This window comes from Somniosus microcephalus, chromosome 29 (assembly GCF_052327205.1).
Source record: "Somniosus microcephalus isolate GS21.2 chromosome 29, FLI_Smic_1.0, whole genome shotgun sequence".
Taxonomy (NCBI): domain Eukaryota; kingdom Metazoa; phylum Chordata; class Chondrichthyes; order Squaliformes; family Somniosidae; genus Somniosus; species Somniosus microcephalus.
The window spans coordinates 34,877,820-34,900,557 of record NC_141015.1 but is presented as its reverse complement, the minus strand read 5'-3'; the positions used below and the strand labels follow the sequence as shown (position 1 = coordinate 34,900,557).

Below are 22,738 nucleotides of genomic sequence, written 5' to 3'. Positions count from 1 at the left end.
AAATACTGATGAGTGATGAATGGAATATTTCATCACATTTGGTCGCCCGACACATCCATCGTCGCGGCAACCGCCTGCCCACACCAATTGAAAAGCGAATAGACTCTGTCACCCGATTGGATGATTCTTGGCCGCCAGTCAAACAGCCTTTTTCCCCTCCGATATTTTTATAACAAATAAGCAAGTGTCCAAAGCAAGCTTAAAAGAAACCCACAATTTCTCCAGCCCCTGTGATTTTTCTCCCGGGTGTTGCTCACTCCAGTGTCCCGGAGTTTAATCATTCATTCCTGGAGGCTCCAGGGCAATCCTGAAGGGTTGGTAACCCCTATTCAGTCCGCTGACTGTGACCTGTGTATCCGCTCCACTCCATTTGCCTCATTATTGGTGACAAAGCACCGAGCCACCTCAGCTCTACTCTCTGGCACCCCTTCGGTAAAACCTCTCTCTCCCCCCAACTTTAAATGCCTCCTTAAACCCATCCTTTTGATCACGTTTCCAGTCCCCTCTCGTAACCTCCCCACTATGGTTCAGAGCTGATTTCCATTGCCTCCCCGCAACCCCTGTAAGCAGCCTTCTGCTGTTTTTCTACATGAAAGTCACAATACAAAACCCGAATCACTGGTGAATACATCATCAATAATCAATTCAAAAAACACAATGAAATCGCACTCTCCACCTCATTTAGAACCTGCCGTATCTGTAATTTGGAATACTAAACTGGGATTAAATAATTGCAGGACTTCAAAGAGCGACAGCCAACAAGAGAGGAAGTTGGAAGAGGCCAAAAACCTCACTCATACTGGCGGGATCATTAATATGCGTTTGGTCTCCACCTCCGTTCAGTCCGTAAGGGTGACCCCGAGCTTCCGGTCGCCTGTCATTTTAATTCACCGCCCCATTCACACTCGGACCTCACCGTATTCGGGCTCTTGCGTTGTTCCACGGAAACCCAGCGTAAGCTCGAGGAACAGCACCTCATCTTCCGATTAGGCACTTTACAGCCTTCCGGACTCAATATCGAGTTCAACAATTTCAGATCATAACCTCGGCCCCTATTACATTTTTACTTATACTTTTTATCCACACCTTTGTTTCGGCCCTTTCCCCCCACCCCCTCCCCCCTTTTTTTTCCTCTCCCACATGGCAGCTGTCTCCCATTCTGCCAGCGCATTTCACACCTAATCTAGATCTGTCTTTTGTCTCCACTAGTCCTATCACCATCTCATCTCGCTTTGAATACCTCTTAATGTCTCTTCTCTTTTGTTCCCTCCCAGCCTGGCCTCTTAATCTATTTCATTTCCTGTGCTTCTTTAGTCTTGACAAAGGGTTCACCCGAAACGTTGACTCTAGTTTCTCTCCACGGATGCTGCCTGGCCTGCTGAGTTTTTCCAGCATTTTCTGTTGTTATTTCGGATTTCCAGCATCTGCAGTATTTTGCTATCGTACTACCACCAACTTCTTTCTTGGCCGGTGTGAGTTTGACTGCACCCTGACTTATTGCAGTTTTCAACAGCAGCAAAGAGGATGTCAAGAAAGAGAAACTGCAGCTTTACCATGCACCCACGAGGAGAGGGCAGCATATTCCGATTATGTTGGAACATGTAAAATCTATGACCAATCTTGGCAAGTTTCTTCAGTATTTTAATGCGGTGCTGACTGTGGCAGTTTCACAGCCCATGGGAATCATAGTAACTTGCTATTCTTTTTCCGACCCTCCCCGTGTTTAAATTATCTCCTCACCTCTCCTCTCAGCACTCGCTCACTCTCGTAGTCCTGTCCTTCCAGCAATATCCCTCAGCCCTGCTCCAAGACTTCTGCATATATCACTCTTGTATCGGCTATGAAGAACTGCGCGAGAGCGGCCTTGAAATAACTTGCTCCTTCCCTTGTCCCCCGCCCCTTCCCCTATTCCCATCCCCAATACCTTCCCTACCTGTCTTGCTTTCCCATGGGACTCAAACCATCCTTCACCATGACGATAGCAAAATACTGCGGATGCTGGAAATCCAAAATAACAACAGAAAATGCTGGAAAACCTCAGCAGGCCAGGCAACATCCGTGGAGAGAGAAATAGAGTCAACGTTTCAGGTCGAAACCCTTCGTCAGGACTGAGAAAACACAGGAAATGAAACAGATTAAAAGGCCAGTTTGGGGGCTGGGAAATGGGGATAGAAGATAGGAGCAGGAGTAGGCCATTCGGCCCCTTAAGCCTGCTCCGCCATTCAATGAGATCAAGGGATGAAAGAACAAAAGAAACATTAAGAGGTATTCGCCATGGTTACTCAACTTTTTTTTAAAAAACCTTTTCGCAGTACAGCTAAGTTGAAGATCTCATGACAAAGGGACCTGCCTTCCCTGAAGCAATGGCTTGTATGATGAAAGGCTAGCAGGTCCTTTCATTCTTAAGTGCCCAATGATTCACCTCAACAAGCATTTTTATACTGGAACAAAAGGGCCCTTGTGTTTAACTGGAGAACAAAACGGAAAGTGCAGCAACAGGTGGAAGCAAGAGATTTTTATTTTAAAATGGTCCTCCTCCCCCAGCTACAAGATACTGGTGGATCTCCCTTGGTGGTGCTCATGGGTCATCTCAGGTTCGAAGCCTGGTTGTCGCGTTCAGCTGTTAGTTTGGCCTGTTTTGGCTCATTGCTCTAAATAGAGACAGAGAACTACAGCTACCGTTGAGGCCAAAGGTCAGTTTTTTTCCCCAGACTCCTGGTCAAATGACCGGCTTCCTTGCGACTCGTTGTTGAAGAATTTTGTGCAGCTGCAACAAAAAGCCCAATTCCTGGAATATAATGAGCGTTAGCTAAACGCAAGACCTTCCTAATATCAATTTCCTTGTCCACTTCAAGAGGTGACCACCCAACCAACATCCAGGCTTCTGCCGGTGACCTTCCTGAACTGGCCAGTGGGACGTGCGCCAAAAGTAGCTTGGGTTTTTTGGGAGATAGGGAAGGTATTGGGGGCAGGGGGGCCAGGGGGAAGGAGCAAGTCATTGCAAGGCCGCTCTCACACAGCTCTTCGTAACGACACGTATGAGGAGAGATTGGGTCGATTGGGCTTGTACTCGCTGGAGTTTAGAAGAATGAGAGGGGATCTCATTGAAACTTATAAAATTCTAACAGGACTAGACAGACTAGATGCAGGAAGGATGTTCCCGATGGTCAGGGAATCCACAACCAGGAGTCAGAGTCTAAGAATAAGGGGTAGGCCTTTTAGGACAGAAATGAGGAGGAATTTCTTCACCCAGAGAGTGGTGAACCTGTGGAATTCTCTACCACAGAAGGCAGTAGAGGCCAATTCATTAAATATATTCAAGAAGGAGTTGGATGTATTTCTTAAGGCTAAAGGGATCAAGGGGTATGGGGAGAAAGCAGGGACAGGGTACTGAGTTTGGATGATCAGCCATGATCTCCTTGAATGGCGGAGTAGGCTCGAGGGGCCGAATGGCCTACTCCTGCTCCTATCTTCTATGTTTCTATACAAGAGCGATATATAGGCAGAGGTTTCGGAGCACGGCTGAGGAATTCTGCTGGAAGGGCAGGGCTGGGAGAGTGAGCGAGTGACGAGAGGAGAGGGGAGGGGGAAAAGATAATGTAAACACAGGGGAGGGTCAGAAAACACATAGCAATTGACCATGATTCCCGGGGAATGTCAAACTGCCACAGTTAGCCACACATTAAAATACTGAAGAAAATTGCCAAGATTTATCATAGATTTTACATTTCACAATATAATCGTAATATGCTGCCCTCTCCTCGCCTCGGGCGAGTGCAGGCATGGTAAAGCTGCAGTTTCTCGCTCTTGACATATTTCCTTTGCTGGCATTTGAACACTGAAATAAATCAGGCTGCAGTCAAATTCACACTGGCCAAGAAAGCATGTTTGAAGAGGCAGAAAAGCTACAATTTTCCCCTGGTCTCCTCTCCTCTCTCCTCCCCTCAAGGCAACAGCATCTGCGTGGGGATCATTCTACTGGCGGCAGCAGTCTTCTGGAACTGACTCAAAATGGCTTCGATGTTGGGTGTCCGTTGCCCAGGCAACCGTGGAGGAGGGAGGAAAGGGGGGGGGGAGCCATTTCAGTCCATCCCAAATAACAACAGAAAATGCTGGAAATACTCAGCAGGCCAGGCAACATACGTGGAGAGAGAAACAGAGTTAACGTTTCAGGTCTGGGATCCTTCATCAGAACCCAGAACTGAAACGTTAACTCCGTTTCTCTCTCCATGGATGCTGCCGTGGCCTGCTGAGTATTTCCAGCATTTTCTGTTGTTATTTCAGATTTCCAGCATCCGCAGTACAGGAAACTCTCGATTTACCGGCACCTAAATAACCGGCAAAATTCAGGAGTAGGTTCAGGTAAGTTTTACTTCATATTAGTGGCCGTTCCTGGATCTGTGGCTGTGTAATCGGGGTTCCTGCACTTGTTGCTAAGCAACAGGGATGCTTGGTCTGTGGCCGGGGTTCCTGCACTTGTTGCTAAGCAACAGGGAAGCCTGGATTTGTTGCTGTGTACGGAGCTCTCGTACCTTTTAACTATACCTCTCTGTAATCCGGACTTTTTGATAAACCGGCACCACGCCGGTCCCATCGGCGCCGGATAAAAAAGAGTTTCCTGTATTTTGCTATTGTATCAGCCCATCCCAATCCTGGCCCGCCCCGAAGACCCATGCATTTCCCATCAGGTGGCAATCGAGAGTAGCAACCATGGATTAATTGCCTCTTTTCCTTGCCCAGGTGGCACGAGGGCCAAGTGCAATAACCTTATTGCCCTGGCTGAGGGCAGCTAACTCTAGTACAGAGCAGGTCAAACGTGGGACATTAATGGCCTGTAAAACGGAGGGCCACGCACTGCAGTCCATTTTGGATGCCTTTAAGGGGAAGCACAGGAGGGAGAAAGGAATAGAAAGAAAGAAAGACTTGCATTTCGATAGCGCCTTTCACGACCACCGGACGTCTCAAAGCGCTTTACAGCCAATGAAGTACTTTCGAAGTGGAGTCACTGCTGTAATGTGGGAAACGCGGCAGCCAATTTGCGCACAGCAAGCTCCCACAAACAGCAATGTGATAATGACCTGATAATCTGTTTTTGTTACGTGGATTGAGGGGTAAATATTGGCCCCAGAACACTGGGGAGAACTCCCCCTGCTCTTCTTTGAAATAGTGCCTTGGGATCTTTTACGTCCAGCTAAGAGGGCAGACGGGGCCTCGGTTTAACGTCTCATCCGAAAGACGGCACCTCCGACAGTGCAGCACTCCCTCAGCACTGCACTGGGAGCGTCAGCCTAGCTTCATGTGCTCGAGTCCCTGGAGTGGGACTTGAACCCACAACCTTCTGATTCGGAGATGAGGGTGCTGCCCACTGAGCCACAGCTGAATAGAAGGATATGCTGATGGGGCGAGATGAAGCAGGGGGTGGGAGCAGGCTCGTGTGGAGCATAAACGCCAGCACAGGCCAGTTGGGCCTGTTGCTCTGCTGTAAATTCGGTGCAATTCTATGTAATTTACCCTCCGAGGCACTGGGGGAGCTAGAAGCAACTCTGTCATACAGACTGAGGGGAAATTGGACTCGCGGGGTGGCAGAAAACGGGCGGTATCGGATACGCAACACCCGATGTTTAATTCCGTTGGCTGGGAACTGAATACTGGGCAGTGTGTCTAACAGGCGGCCGATACACCACCCCACCCCCTTGTGCATCACCGCCACAGGCCCTCCATCTTTAGCTCATCTCTGTTAACCATTTACGGCCGCAAAGCAAGTGCGGCTGGTACAACCTCCAGCTGCATCTTCAGGCACCCAAAAAGAATGTCATTAACCCACCTACAGAAGCAGGTTTACATTAAGCGATAAGCTGGTACAATTAACTCCCCGGACAAGACAGGCATGGTGCATCGAACAGCACAAACCAGTTACCCAAATCCTGATCAAACACTTCAAAACAATGCAGGTTAGAATAGCGTCTAGAAAAGTGTTCCTACAAACAGGCAAAATACAAATTTGCGTTATAATGCATGGATTGAGACGGGTTGGCGGTAGGTTGTTCAAGTCGGAATAGGACTATCTATTGCACATAGGAAATAACTTCTCAAAGCCCCCCCACTCCCTAAACAGAAGAGGAGGCTATAGTGACAAATACTGTAGGACCAAGGGCAGCAGGCACATAGGAACACCACCCCCTCCAAGTTCCCCTTCAAGTCACACACCATCCTGACGTGAAAGTATATCGCCGATCCTTCATTGTCGCTGGGTCAAAATCCTGGAACTGCCTCCCTAACAGCACTGTGGGAGCACCTTCACCACACGGACTGCAGCGGTTCAAGAAGGCGGCTCACCACCACCTTCTCAAGGGCAACTGGGGATGGGCAATAAATGCTGGCCTCGTTAGCGATGCTCACAGCCCATAAAAAACGAAATTTAAAAAAAAGTCAAGCTTTTAAATCTGCCAAAACATTGCGACAACACCTTTCACTACTATTTTGCTGCAGCTCTTTCCGTGTGTGTGTGCGTGTCTGGCCTGGGTGGGGGGTGGTTTAAGAGTTGAAACATAATCCATACACCGGGTGAAAGAGGTCATGCAGAATAAGGCCAAGCAGAGGTGGACTGGCCATATGGGACGTGGGGGGGATTTCCACGAGTGCCCCCATGAATGGTTCCATGGCGCGAATTATCGGCACCCCCACCCCTTTTCTCCGTGCGATTCCCACGCCCTCTGGGGATGCCAGTCCACCCGAGGCAACGTCACGTTGAGCAGCTCCTCGCTATTAGCGAGGCGAGAGAGCACAGTGCACCTTTCGGAATGACCTACCGATATTGGGATGCTTCAGCAGCCTGCAGATCCTCGCTTCGCGTTCCAGCTTCTGGTGATCTGCGGGTCAAAAAAACCAAAAAATATCTATTAAGGAATGCAATTTTTTTTAATTTTTTTTTTTAAAAACACAAAGCGGTGAATGGATGGATAGGTTACAGCTGCACACACGGCAAATGACAACAGTGAAAATGAATGCTCCGGGCGTGTCCTGCAAATCAGCCAAGTGGGAAAGATTTGCCGAAACAAAGCTGGAGTATCGGTTTTCCTGAAACGTGCACACAGGTCATAGTTCATCAGTTCAAAGTCATCCGAAAATTAATCTCTCCGTACTTGAGCTGGTTCGGAAGTATGCCGGGTACAGCAGTGCAGTGATTATGGTAATGGACTCGCAATCCAGAAGTAGCAAGTTCAAATCCTGGTTGTAAGACTGACCTGGCCAATATTTTTCCCTCAATCGACATAACAAAAAACAGTTTATCATGTCATTATCACATTGCTGTTTGTGGGAGCTTGCTGTGCGCAAATTGGCTGCTGCGTTTCCCACATTACAACAGTGACTACACTTCAAAAGTACTTAATTGGCTATAAAGCGCTTTGGGGCGTCTGGTGGTCGTGAAAGGCGCTATAGAAATGCAAGTCTTTCTTTCTGAATTCATTAAATCTGGTCAATTGGGCCGGCACCAGAAAAAATGAGCATGAAAACTGCAGGACTGTCACATAAAACCCAGCTGGTTCACCAATACCCTTTAGGAAGGGAACTTGTCAACCCTATCTAGTCATACCTACACACGCCCAGTCTCGCACTCCATACTTCACTCTCAATGCTCTATGAGGGGGACTAGCGAACTACTCAAGTCCCTAGCATCACCACAAACACCGCAGCGATTCAAGAAAGAAGCCCACCACCATCACCATAGGGATAGGCAAGAACTTTGACCTGGCCAGCCCTGCGAACATCCCAAGAACAAAACAAAAGCATGGTCGTCATATTTGGGAAGAAATAGTTACAAGTACTCCAATCACTGTGATAGTTACAAGAGTTGTTCCTGTGTAGTGTTAGTAAAGGAATACGGACCCAAGGAGATCCACTCAGAGAGAGAACTTCCTTTTCAATTCAAAAAAACCCTTTAATCAGTAAGTATTTATTCATCGTTCTTCCTCCCAATTTTCTCCCCTCCTCCTCTCATGGTGCTCATGTTGGGATATGGTTCCCGAGGCATCAGCTGCCCTCATCTAACCAACTACTTTATTAGCCTAGACAGGGAATGTCTTTAGACTATTCAACTGGGCGGAGCAACACACACACACACACACACACACACACGAGAGGCTGTTTCCCCTGGCTGGAGAGTCTCAAACTCGGGAGGGCAGAGTCTCCGGATAAGGGGTCGGCCATTTAGGACTGAGATGAGGAGGAATTTCTTCACTCAGAGGGTTGTGAATCTTTGGAATTCTCTCCCCCAGAGGGCTGTGAATGCTGAGTCTTGGAGTATATTCAAGGCTGAGATCAATAGATTTTTGGAATCAAGGGATTGGGCAGGAAAGTGGAGCAAGGTCGAAGATCTTATTGAATGGCGGAGTAGGTTCGAGGGGCCGTATGGCCTCCTACTGCTCATAATTCTTATGTTCTTGTAGCAGTCATAAGTGGGAGGATTGGCAGGCACAGCAATCTTAAACAAACTACACACCACAGAGGTGGTGGCAGGCTTATGAAAGCTTTACTGAAAAAAATTACATAAGCAATTTGTTCTCGTGTTGCTACTTTTGTTTATCATCTTCTTAAGCCTCAAAACAATCCCTTAATGCCTAATTTGGGAACCTTCCCTCTCCACAACAGAATCTCCATGATATTAATCTTTCCAAATGGTTATTAATACTATAACCAATTTAGGAAAGTATATAGAAGGCGGCTCTTTATAGGTCACTCTTGGCTGTAAATGGTGTCCTGCCCGCTTTCAGCGTCTCCATTATGATCTGTGTTACTTCCCTGTTGGCTTGTGACCAAATTCACCTTTAGGAGACAAAGGGGGAAAAATTCAGTTGGTAGCGCCACCCGTTAGCGCCTTAAGAGGGTGCAAACCAACTAGCGCCTGGCGCGGCACTGCCCACGCCTCCCGCAAAATTCAGCGGGAGGTTAGTGGTGGCGCTACACCGCTGGCGATGACGTCATTGGTATGCACAGCGCCCTGCTCACGCCCCGGCTGCGATCTTCGGGAGCGGCCCCTCATTTACCGCTGGACGCTATGTCCAACAGGGTCGGGGGGGGGGGGGGGGTGTACCTGCGGCCGGTGAGGCGCAATTTAAAGGTGAGGTGCGGGGAGGCCATTTTTGTTGCAGGCCACCTGCCAGCACGCCCATCCCCGGCCTACTGAACCCCCACCCCCCCCCCCCCCCACTGCGGAGTGCCGGCTGCGCTCCAAGAGCCCGGCACTTCTCTTGGGTGCCAGGCTCTTTTGCCTGCATTTCCAATCCCCGGGTGGCCAGCTGGGCCCCAGGTCACGCTGCACAAGGCCCCTCCCCTTTAAGAAGGGGAGGAAGGCCTGCAATACCGCGGCGCGACATGCCGCAGCACGCCACGATATTCACTCGCAGCGCCCCAAGAGGGATGCGGGGCACTTCCAGTAGCGCCCCGCTTCCCTCTTGGGGCGCAACCACTCAATTTCCGGCGTGGGGGCGCTACTTTTAGTGCCCCGACGAAGTTAGCGCCTCAATTGGGGCGCTACTCAATTTTTAGCCCAAAGTGTTTAGGATGGGAAGTAACCGGGCTCGCAGAAAACTAAGTCCGCAGCCAACCCGGGTCCTGGAGTCTGATTTGAAGGGCTTCACACAAGGCATATCTAGTCAACGACCAGCTAAAGCATCTGCGCTCTGTTTGGAAGAAGCTTGTTCCTCATCTGTCTCACTAGGGGACACGTTCCGTGCAGCAGTCAGCAGAGTCGGGTATGGAGAAAATTGCACTCCCTCATGGCACGTTCCCCAAAAGCACCTGTTATTTTGTAATATTTTCCAGCTATGAATTACTTTTAAACTTCAGGTCAAAGAGGACCTGCGGGCTAAATATATATATATTACTTTGCTGAGAAATGGAATGATTTTGTAATAACCGAATAAGGTTAGCAGCGATGTGTGTCAGGAACCAGTTTTACTGCTCACTGAACCGAGCAAAGGTTAGTTTGAGCTCGTTCAAAACTCTGCTACGCGTATCCTAACTCACACCAAGTACCGTTCACCCATCGCCCATATGCTCGCTGACCTACACTGACTCCCGGTTTAAACATTCACTCCCTCCACCACCGGCGTACCGTGGCTGCAGTGTGTACCATCTACAAGATGCACTGCAGCAACTCGCCAAGGCTTCTTCAGCAGCACCTCCCAAACCTCGCGATCTCTACCGCCTAGAAGGACAAGGGCAGCAAGCGTATGGGAACACCACCACCTCCAAGTTCCCCTCCAAGTCACACAACATCCTGACTTAGAAGTATATCGCCGATCCTTCATCGTCGCTGGGTCAAAATCCTGGAACTCCCTACCTAACAGCACTGTGGGAGCACCTTCACCTCACTGACTGCAGCGGTTCAAAAAGGCGGCTCAGCACCACCTTCTCAAGGGCAATTAGGGATGGGCAGTAAATGCTGGCCTTGCCAGCAACGCCCATATCCCATAAACGAATAAAAAAAAAAAACCTCCAAGACAGGGAATGGTGTGCAAGAGGAACGCATAATGGCCAGGAAGAAACAAAATAAAACGTGGCCTTGTAACAAGAAAACCAAGTAACTAAACGTTACAACTAACCTGTTTCTCCCCTATCGCTCCATTAACCCATTTGAACTTCAATTGCTGAATGAGTCATAAGAATGTAGGAACTAGGAGCGGGAGGAGGCCATTCGGCCCCTCGAGCCTGCTCCGCCATTCAATAAGATCATGGCTGATCTTCCACCTCAACTCCATGCAGGTCCTTAGGACGGTTGCTCTACAAACTGACTAAGAATGGTTTCACTGACACAGACTGATACCTGGGATGGCAGGAATGACGTATGAGGAGAGATTGGGTTGATTGGGCTTATACTCACTGGAGTTTAGAAGAATGAGAGGGGATCTCATTGAAACTTATAAATTCTAACAGGACTAGACAGACTAGATGCAGGAAGGATGTTCCCAATGGCGGGGGAGTCCAGAACCAGGGGTCACAGTCTAAGGATAAGGGGTAAGCCATTTAGGACAGAGATGAGGAGGAATTTCTTCACCCAGAGCGTGGTGAACCTGTGGAATTCTCTACCACAGAAGGCAGTTGAGGCCAATTCATTAAATATATTCAAGAAGGAGTTAGATATATTTCTTAAGGCTAAAGGGATCAAGGGATATGGGGAGAAGGCAGGGACAGGGTACTGAGTTTGGATGATCAGCCATGATCTCATTGAATGGCGGAGCAGGCTCGAGGGGCCGAATGGCCTACTCCTATCTTCTATGTTTCTATGTAAAAATGAAGGAAACTCCTAACCTTTTCAGACATGAAACAGTTAACAAGTAGCTCATACACATCATGCGAGGGTTGGGAAACATTCCCTTGCTCTCTACGCACTTTGAAAGCAAACCGTTCATTGCCTCCTATCTGATCCATAAAACCCAATAGCCATTAACATAACTCTTCCAGTAGATGGCCTCTGTAAACAATAATGTGCTCCACTTTTTTTTGTTTGCGGGAGTGCATAAGGCTTGAAAAGATTAACGACCGGCGTTTACACTGTAAATAAATATAAATGTAACCCACGCTTAGCAAAGAAATCCTTTGAAATGGATTCAGCAATATTTATGATAATACCATTCTTATTTCTTCTAGTTAGGAGGCAAATAGAAGTCACAGCATTGCAGGGTAAATGAACCACATCTGGGATGACCCAATAATTTCCCTGGAGCTTTATTCACGAAGGTACAAGATGGCACGTTCAATCGAGGCACCTTTTAACACATTTATTCCCCTCAATCAAACTCCCCCCGGCCACCACCCCCCCAATAAGCATCATTGTCTGTTAACATGGTTCCCCCACCCCGATTTGAATAACAGATTTTGATCTTTACTGTTACGATACGACATTTTAAAAACATTTACAACATTTTATACCAAATATGGATTTTTTAAAATCTTGCGATGGGGCTGGAAGAACTCAAGTCCAAGTAATATTATTACATCATATCCGAAATATGGCAAGTTGAGTTTTCATTTTAGTTAGGTAATGCATTCCAGACTGAAGTACTTCAAGGGTTATGCTTCAGTGAATATATCATTAGATCACTGGTGAAGGAATAGCACTGCAGGATCTGGCCATCACAGCACCGTAAAACCTCCAGTAAAGGAGAATCTTTGCTCTTTCCGATATTTTTCCATCTACAACACCACGAGATCTCTTTGGCTAGAAGACTTGCTTGTGACTCGATGACTAACTCCAAACCATCATAAGGTACTCGAGGCCAAGGAAGGCTATTTGGCCCATCTTATTACATCGATCCAGAAAGACCCGGCAATTCCCCCACTGCAGCATGGAGTTGTTCCTACCAAGATGCCACTACTCTCTCTGGAAGTCCATTCCAAGCATTGCTCACTATTTGCAAGAATTCCTGGATATCCGTCCTCAATTTACTTTTTACTAGCTAACTGCGACAAGTTAGTTTAACGTAGTATTTCACATTTACCTCTACCGTTTTACATATCCCTAGGTTTATATTGGATGTTTTACATGGCGTTCATCTCAAGTGAAAACTAGCCTTGTTGTGGTAGGGTCTGAGAGATGTTCATTATTCCCTCATTTTGATTGCAGCTTCAGAAACCATGCAAATTAAAATATTGTATAATCTGGTTTGCGAGTACAGGGCCAGGGCTGGTTACACATCAACATTACAGAGAGTGTACATTAACATCGACAACCAGAGTATATTACCCACATGGCTGAATTGTAGCCAAGTGCAAGATCAATACAAGTTAGTATGAGTTAATCTCTGGGTCGTTATGTCGTAGCATTGAAAAGCGGAATGAGGAAACGGACGTAAGAAAACTACTAGGCACTTGGTCAGAGTATTAAACAAGGCTTTAATCGACTGTTTCACAACATGGAAGTCTGGTTGTCCTTCACTAGTTCCTGTTTACAAAATGTCCCTGAGCAAGCTGGACCTGTGCCCGAGTATTTATACTCTCCCTGGACAGCGGCACCAGCAGGTCGCCCAGAATATGTCATAAGTCCTTTCTACATAAATGGCACGATTTATGTCAGAAACATTCAAAACATTACCGTAGCATTTACAGCACAGAAACAGGCCATTCGGTCCAACTGGTCCGTGCCGGTGTTTATGCTCCACACGAGCCTCCTCCCACCCCTCTTCATCTCACCCCATCAACATAATCTTCTAATTCTTTTTCCCTCATGTACTTATCTAGCAAGATCAGCAGTTTAACGGAAGAGAATAACTTTTTATGATACTATTGTGCTAGCGACCATATTGGGCTCACTAATGATTGGTAATGAGACCACCTCGTACACAATACAAGGCAGCAGAACCTAAGAAATAGGAGCAGGAATAGGCCACTCGGCCCCTCGAGCCTGCTCTGCCATTCAATAAGATCATGGCTGATCTTGGGCTCAAAGCCACTTCCCTGCCCGCTCCCCATAACCCTTCACTCCCTTATCTTGCAAAAATCTGTCTATCTCCACCTTAAATGTATTTAATGACCCAGCCTTCACGGCTCTCTGGGGCAGAGAATTCCACAGATTTACAACCCTCAGAAGAAATTCCTCCTCATCTCAGTTCTAAATGGGTGACCCTTTATTCTGAGACTGTGCCTCCTAGTTCTAGATTTCCCTACAAAGGAAAACACCCTCTCTGCATCTACCTTGTCGAGCCCCCTCAGTATCTTATATGTTTCAATAAGATCACCTCTCATTCTTCTAAATTCCAATGAGTATAGGCCCAACCTGCTCAACCTTTCTTCATAAGTCAACCCCTTCATCTCAGGAATCAACGGAGTGAATCGTCTCTGAACTGCCTCCAATGCGAGTATATCCTTCCTTAAATAAGGAGACCAAAACTGTACGCAGTACTCCAGGTGTGGTCTCACCAATACCCTGTACAGTTGCAGCAGGACTTCCCTGCTTTTATACTCCAACCCCCTTGCAATAAAGGCCAACATTCCATTTGCCTTTTTGATTACTTGCTGCACCTGCATGCTAACTTTTTGTGTTTCATGCACAAGGACCCCCAGGTCCCTCTGAACTATAGCATTTTGTAATCTCTCTATTTAAATAATAATTTGTTTTTTTTATAGTATAATAATAAAATAAAAGAAAGACTTGATTTCTATAGCACCTTTCACGATCAATGTATTGTGGTTGAGTATTGTGTGCAGTTTTGGTCACCTTATCTGAGGAAGGATGTTCTTTCCATGGAGGGAGTGCAGCGAAGATTCACCAGACTGATACCTGGGATGGCAGGAATGACGTACGAGGAGAGATTGGGTCGATTGGGCTTATACTCACTGGAGTTTAGAAGAATGAGGGGGGATCTCATTGAAACTTATAAAATTCTAACAGGACTAGACAGACTAGATGCAGGAAGGATGTTCCCGATGGCGGGGGAGTCCAGAACCAGGGGTCACAGTCTAAGGATAGGGGGTTTAGGACAGAGATGAGGAGAAATTTCTTCACCCAGAGAGTGGTGAACCTGTGGAATTCTCTACCACAAAAGGCAGTTGAGGCCAATTCATTAAATATATTCAAGATGGAGTTAGATATATTTCTTACGGCTAAAGGGATCAAGGGATATGGGGAGAAGGCAGGGACAGGATACTGAATTTGGATGATCAGCCATGATCTCATTAACTGGTGAAACAGGCTCGAGGGGCCAAATGGCCTACTCCTGCACCTATCTTCTATGTTTCTGTGTTTCAAAGGATGTCCCAAAGCGCTTTACAGCCAATGAAATACTTTTTGAAGTGTAGTCACTGTTGTAATGTAGGAAATGAATGTCCATAGTCACACCCACTGATCTTCCAACATCATGGAGACTTGCAGCACCCAACTGGCAGTGTTCTGTGGGAGGCACATTTTCAAGAAGCTTGCTGCTTGTGGGAACACAGGAGGAATTAAGTTCTTGGTGCCGTAATCCATTCAGAATTGAAGGTTCCAACTTCACTGGCCGCTGGCTGAATGTAACAGCTCGTGGTCTGACTGACTATCGTTGGAGCCCTGTGGTGCAGTTTGTTGGTTGATGATTAATGGCCTGAGCATAGTGGGGACCAAAATTACATTTCAACCATCTGCACCAACATCACTGCAGGTACGCAGCACAATGAGCAGATATATAAAAGGCATCTCATGGGTCACCAAGTGAGTAATTGCAGTTCTGTCCTCAACGTGAACAGCCCATTCTTTCCAAGCTCGAATGGTCTTCATTATACGTAAGGAACCAGAGCACTGGGACCTCAGGGTCGCCGGCTCTGTGTCGTGTTTATTCTGCAGGGGGTCCTGCTCACTGGAGAATCTTACGTGCATCTTGAAATGAATTCTGGAAGCCCGTGGCCTTTTGTGTACACGACTGGTTTTCAGTTGTGTGGAATATGTGTGGGCAGCCAAAAAAACATCCGTTCCACCTACTGAATCAAACTGGTGAAATGCTTACGTGCGAATCAGCGTCAGCGCGTGTGCTTCAAACGCTGGTACGACACCAAAATTGGCAAGTGCGTGCGCCAGCCCAAGCTGGGTGACGCGAGTGTTCAACCCAAGAGAAGGAATGCTGGCTTCGTCAAGCTGGTACGCGCTCACACTGTGCCGCCGAGCGATAGGACACAGAATCCCATCCACACGCCGAGTTGGTGATCTTAGCCAGGCATTGGGGGTGGCATCACGCAGACACACTTCCCAACTTCCTTCCGAGAAGGAAAGGGGATAGGAAATAATACCCATCAGCAGAGGCTAGGGGAAATGATGGGTGGTTCAAGGGGTGGAAAAGATGACAATGACTAAAAAGGGGGGAAAAATGTCGAAATATTTTAATATATAAAATAACATTGATGATTTTTATTTGCTTCAGTCAGAAAATAAAGACTTGCATTTATATACAAGCCATTATAATACAATCTACAGATGACCCGATAGAGGTCTTCAAGATTATGAAAGGGTTTGATAGCGTAGCCAGAGAGAAGATGTTTCCACTTGCAGGGGAGTCCAGAACTATGGGGCCATCAAGATAAAATACTCGCTAATAAATCCAACAGGAAATTCAGGAGAAACTTCTTTACCTAGAGTGATGAGAATGTGGAACTTGCTACCTCTTGGAGTGGTTGAGGCAACTAGCATAGATGCAATTAAGGGGCAGCTAGATAAGCACATGAGGGAGAAAGGAATAGATAGGGGGTGGGAAGAGGCTGGTGTGGAGCATGAACACCGACATGGGCCTGTTGGGCTGACTGGCCGGTTACTGTGCTGTAAATATTTGATAGTACTTTGTAATACAGTCGCGTAAACAATCTATCTGGTACTTCATGTTAGATCTGGCAGGGTACACTAATGTGTGGGTTATGGAGTAGATGAGCAACTCTGAGGTCGCAAGTTCAAACCCCACCATGGCAAGTTACGAAACTGAATTCAACAAATCTGCTAACATGCCGGCAAGCAACAAACAAAATGACCATCAAAGTTGCCTGACGGTTGTAAAAACCATCTGGTTCACTAATATCCTTCAGGGAAGGAATCCTGTCACCTCTACCTGGTCCCTCCTGCCCTACAACCCTCCGAGATCTCTGCGCTCCTCCAATTCTGGCCTCTTGCGCATCCCCGATTTTAATCGCTCCACCATTGGTGCCCGTGCCTTCAGCTGCCATGGCCCTATGCTCTGGAATTCATTCCCTAAACCTCTCTGCCTCTCCTCCTATAAGACGCTCCTTAAAACCTACCTCTTTGACCAAGCTTTTGGTCACCTGTCCTAATATCTCATGTGGATCGGCGTCCAATTTTGTTTGATAATCGCTCCCGTGAAGCGCCGTGGGACGCTTTACTACATTAAAGGCGCTATATAAATGCAAATTGTTGTTATATGTGACTCCAGTCCGACACTACATGGTTGGTCGTTAATGCCCTCGAGAGTGGCCAGCAGCAGGCCACTCAGCTGTGCAAACCAATTGCCACTAGCGCCATTTTCTGAGGGCAGCTAACAACAGGGCAATAAATGCAGCGTCGACAGCAATGCCCCCCCTCCCCCCCCTCCTGAAAACAAAACAATCACAATCAAATACTGTTGAGCAGCAAATGCAAATCTTTAATCAGCAGTGTGTCCTTAATCAAGAGGGAGCTCTCTCTTCTACTTCCCAGAATGGGAGGAAGCTTTTTATTCATGCACGTGCATTGGACCATCATGTATCTCAAAAGCTCTGCCTCCAGCTTTCTGCTGGCCATCAGTAAACATCGTGCTGGTCATGCAAATACTAAAATATAGAAAGAAAAAGGACCTGCATTTCTATAGCAACTTTCACGACTTCAAGACGTCCCAAAGTGCTTTACAGCCAATGAAGTACTTTTTGAAGTGTAGTCACTGCTGTAATGTAGGAAACGCACCAGCCAACAAGCTCCCACAAAGAACAATGTGATAATGACCAAATAATCGTTTTTTTTATTACGTTGATTGAGAGATAAATACTGGCCAGGACACCGGGGAGAACTCCCCTGCTTTTCTTCAAAATAGTGCCATGGGATCTTTTACGTCAACCTGAGAGAGCAGACGGAGCCTCGGTTCAACGTCTCATCCGAAAGACGGCACCTCCAACAGTGCAGCACTCCCTCAGCACTGCACTGGAGTGTCAGCCTAGATTTTTGTGCTCAAGTCCCTGGAGTGGGACTTGAACCCACAACCTTCTGACACTACAAGAATACACAATGAGATAGCGGCCGTTTCTTCCCTGGGTGAGGATTTAAATTAAGTCAATTGTTACATTAAAAAAAAAATTCGCACCAATTTTCTCCCCTTCTGGGAGGTTCTGACTTCTGGTTGGCAGAATGGTTCCCTTGGCACTGGGTGCCCTCGGTAACCTCACCTAAACGGCCACCATTCACTGGCAAGTCTCGGCAATATGCGTTGGCAAGCTATTCAACCAGGGGATTGGGAGGGAGGTCCACGGCCAAACTTGATTCGGCTGACATCCAAAAATGAGGAATTCCAGCTGGGGTTGTTGGGTAATGTTCAGGGGCAACAGCCCAGGATTTCCACCCCCCCCCCACCCCCCACTCCCTAATCCAGGGGCACCAACATCTGGCTGAGGTCTGCTTACTCTGCAAACAGTCCAAAGGAATGGGATGAGACTCCCCAAAGCCTTTCCACCATCTACAAGGCACAAGTCAGGAGTGTGATGGAATATACTCCACTTGCCTGGATGAGTGCAGCTCCAACAACACTCAAGAAGCTCAACACCATCCAGGACAAAGCAGCCCGCTTGATTGGCACCCCATCCACTACCTTAAACATTCACTCCTCACCACCGGCGCACCATGGCTGCAGTGTGTACCATCTACAAGATGCACTGCAGCAACTCACCAAGGCTTCTTCGGCAGCACCTCCAAAACCCGCGACCTCTTCCACCTAGAAGGACAAGGGCAGCAGGCGCATGGGAACACCACCACCTACAAGATCCCCTCCAAGTCACACATCATCCTGACTTGGAAATATATCGCCATTCCTTCATCGTCGCTGGGTCAAAATTCTGGAACTCCCTCACTGTGGGAGTACCTTCACCACACGGACTACAGCGGTTCAAGGCGGCTCACCACCACATTCTCGAGGGGCAATTAGGGATGAGCAATAAATACTGGCCTTGCCAGCGACGCCCACATCCCATGAACGAATTAAAAAAAAATTCTGTGTATGTTCTTTGTCCTCAATTTCATGATGCAAATATGTCTGGCCATAATGCAAATTGAGACACCTCTGCTTTCCTGTAAATGTGCTTATTCTGTAGTGCCACACACGAGAGCTGCAAACTCTATATTAATGCACTGCCCCAGGCAAATATTATTCAAATCATTTTAGGGTGGTGTAATTGCCCGGCAAATATTTCACAGACGTGAGGATTTTTTTTTTTTTTTTTAATTTAAGAGTTGCCGAACTCTGAACCCTGTGGCACCAAAATTGCAGTATGGAAAATGTGATGGGGAAAATGTAAGTGCGACACAAGAAGTGTGTGCTATACGCAGGACTTTATATATTGTATAGATATAAAGTCTTGGAGGGGAACTTGAAGGTGGTGGTGTTCCACTGCGCCTGCTGCCCTTGTCCTTCTAGGTGGAAGAGGTCGCAGGTTTGGGAGGTGCTTTGGCGAGTTGCTGCAGTGCATCTTGTAGATGGTACACACTGCAGCCACTGTACGCCGGTGGTGGAGGGAGTGAATGTTTAAGGTGGTGGATGGGGTGCCAATCAAGCAGACTGCTTTGTCCTGGATGGTGTCGAGCTTCTTGAGTGTTGTTGGAGCTGCACTCATCCAGGCAAGTGGAGAGTATTCCATTACACTCCTGACTCGTGCCGTGTAGATGGTGGAAAGGCTTGATAACACCCCTATTGTTAAAAAAATTATCTGCTTCAGGCGATCAGCTTACACATATATTGAAATCTGGCATCGCGTGCATGTCCGCCCCACTCCAGATCTCACACTTATTTCCTGTTCTGACGAAAGACCGCCCACCTGAAGCCTTAACCCTAACCTGCCTCTCTCCACAGATGCTGCCTGACCTGCCGAGTCTCACCAGCATTTTCTATTTTGGATTTCCAGCATCTACCGGGAATGGTAGCACAGTGGTTATGTTACTGGACGAGCAACCCAGAGGCCTGGACTAATAATCCAGAGATGCGAGTTCAAATCCCACCACGGCAGCTGGGGAATTTAAATTCAGTTAATTAAATAAACCTTTAAAAAGCTAGTATCAGTAATGGTGACCATGAAACTACCGGATTGTGGTAAAAACCCATCTGGTCCTTTAGGGAAGGAAATCTACCGTCCTTACCCGGTCTGGCCGAAATGTGACACCAGACCCACAGCAATGTGGTTGACTCTTAACAACAGCCCTTAAATGGCCCAGCGAGCCACTTGTTTGTAACAAACCCGCTACGGCACACCACACAGACTACAGGGGTTCAGAAAGGCGGCTCACCACCATCTTCGAGGGCAATTAAGGGATGGCGACGCCCATATCCCGTGAATGAATATAAAAAAAAAAATCTGCGGCATTTTGTTTCTCGTCACACTTTGAGGGTAAGAGAGAACCAAACCCAGGCATTTCATCTCCGGCTTCACACTTGCAGTCTCTACTGGCCTCTCGGTTATCTTCGGAGTTTACAGACAGTTACATTTAACTTGGATTGCCACAGCTATGCTAGTAAAAAAATCCCAAATGGGTCCTCTCGCATCTCGAGTCACGGCTGCGCTAACCTGGCTGTTCATTTTAAGATCAATGCTCTGAGTGTATACTCCCCGTGAGAATCCAGGCAAACTCTTTTCAAAATGCGACTGAAGTCAGCAAATTGCTTGTGAATTTGAAGATTCCAGGTCGGGAAAAAACTAGGATGAAATGCCTGGCTTTCTTTCCTTTAAAAAAAATGTAAACGTTGCTTTGCAGTGTGTCAGGCTGCTGCGACAGGCAAGATTATTATACTTATATAGGCAGACATGGTCTTTGCTGCAAGTAAATGGCCTCCCAATTGATGTTGCGTTGGATACAGCTTTCTTCTCGCTGATCCCCGCCCCCCCCCCCCGCCAATCGCACGACTGTGCAAGAAAGGAGCGAGTGACCAGCCATTCGTCATTGCGAGATAATGCTTGGCTTCCCCGGATGAGGCGGGTAAGGGCTGTGACTTGAGGGATTGTGCATCAGTGCCCACCAGCAGTGTACAAGTCCACATTAAAATTCAGCTCGGGTGAAGGCACTTCAAGCTGTCGGATCCCTAAACTTCCAATCATTAAAGATGAGTAGGAACACATGTCTGAAATAAATGTGATAGCAAAATACTGCGGATGCTGGAAATCCGAAATAACAACAGAAAACGCTGGAAAAACTCAGCAGGCCAGGCAACGTCCGTGGAGAGAGAAACAGAGTTAACGTTTCAGGTCGAAACCCTTCATCAGGACTGAGAAAAAAAAAGCAGGAAATGAAACAGATTAAGAAGCAAGTTGGGGGGCTGGGAAATGGGGGGGGGGATGAAAGAAATTTTCCCGTTTCAAGAAAAACAACCGTTTAAAAAAAAAAAAAAAAATTCTAACAAAGATTCTGTTTTCTGTCATTTAATTGGTTACACATCGCAAGGAAGCTCAAGTAAAGGCACCTGAGCAGTATTAGATCATAATTACTTGACTGTAAAATAATATTAAGAATGATGCTAAACATTTCAAAAAGGTTGAGGGGGCAGACAGTTCTTTGAAGCGTTGAGGTGGATAAAATAATGAGGGGCCTCAATAGACTGGACAGGAAGGACCTATTTCCATTAGCAGAGAGGTCAATAACCGGGGGCCATAGATTTAAAGTAGTTAATAGAAGGATTAGAGGGGAGCGGAGGAGAACTTTTTTCACCCAGAGGGTGGTGGGGGTCTGGAACTCAGTGCCTGAAAGGGTGGTAGAGGCAGAAACCCTCATTACATTTAAAAAGTAATTGGATATGCACTTGAAGTGCCGTAACCTACAGGGCTACGGGCCAAGAGCTGGAAAGTGGGATTAGGCTGGAGAGCTCTTTGTCAGTCGGCACAGACACGATGGGCCGAATGGCCTCCATCTGTGCAGTAAATTGCTATGAATCTATGAAGGCTGCACTTGCTGATTTAGCCGCGCTCTTCATCTGCTGCCCCATCTCCAAACTGCCTGTAACTTGGTAAGGTTCTGGAGTGCGTCGTTCGTCAGACTCTGCACACCCCTCTCCCCGATCAAATCCCTTCAGTTTGGCTTCCTGCCCACCCACGACCCCCAATCTATGGCGACCAAGGTCACACGTGATGTTCTGGCGCCCGCCCATGAAGCATCCTGTATTGTTTTTGCTACGTTCAACAAGTGCGAGTTGCCGTTCTTAAGGTTCTCGGATCCATCAGACATGTTTGAACAAGATGCCAGCCAGTCGCTCAGTGGTAGTCCACTCGCCTCCGAGTAAGAAGGTTGTGGGTTCAAGTCCCACTCCAGAGACTTGAGCTCAAAAATCTAGGCTGAGACTCCTGTGCGGTACTGAGGGAGTGCTGCACTGTCGGAGGTGCCGTCTTTCGGATAAGACATTAAACCGAGGCCCCGTCTGCTCTCTCAGGTGGATGTAAAAGATCCCACGGCACTATTTTGAAGAAGGGCAGGGGCGTTATCCCCGGTGTCCTGGGGCCAATATTAATCTCTCAACCAACATAATAAAAACAGATTATCTGGTCATTATCACATTCTGTTTGTGGGAGCTTGCTGTGTGCAAAGTGGCTGCCGTTTTTCCTACATTTCAACAGTGACTACACTTCAAAAGTACTTCATTGGCTGTAAAGCGCTTTGGGACATCCTGAGGTTGTGGAATGAGTTATGCAAATACAAGTTCTTTCTTTGCTGGAATATTCATTATGAGCATTAGTCCATGAGAGAACAGGCTATTGAGTTGAGCCAGGTTAAAGGTTTCTGATGTACGATTATGCCCCACTATCTCATCTAATAGGAATGCGTACAACCACCAACGTGTACTAGTAAATGTTTTCACACTGTTCCGCCTGCAGTATGATCTGGTTTGCAGATTGGTCAGAGAGTGATGTACGCAATTAATGTTACGACAGTATGAAGGAAACAATTCAACCGACAGGATTGAAAGGTGATTTTTTGCTGGTGTGAATGAGTGTTGTTTTGTTTTCATGCTGCTGTACAAGTCGGTCTTCCATTGGGGAGAGATTTGTTTTCAGT

General features: G+C 47.1%; 1 protein-coding gene across 17 annotated transcripts in view; it reads right to left on the bottom strand.

The window, feature by feature from the left end:
- The window catches only part of LOC147098633 (calcium/calmodulin-dependent protein kinase type II subunit gamma), a 442,156-nt gene that overhangs the window by 242,959 nt on the left and 176,459 nt on the right, over positions 1 to 22,738 (bottom strand). For all 17 annotated transcript variants that reach the window (XM_085970577.1, XM_085970580.1, XM_085970582.1 and 14 more), the window contains exon 3: positions 6,810 to 6,869. In XM_085970577.1, coding sequence (XP_085826703.1) covers positions 6,810 to 6,869 — 60 coding nt within the window. The remainder of the gene's footprint in view (positions 1 to 6,809; positions 6,870 to 22,738) is intronic.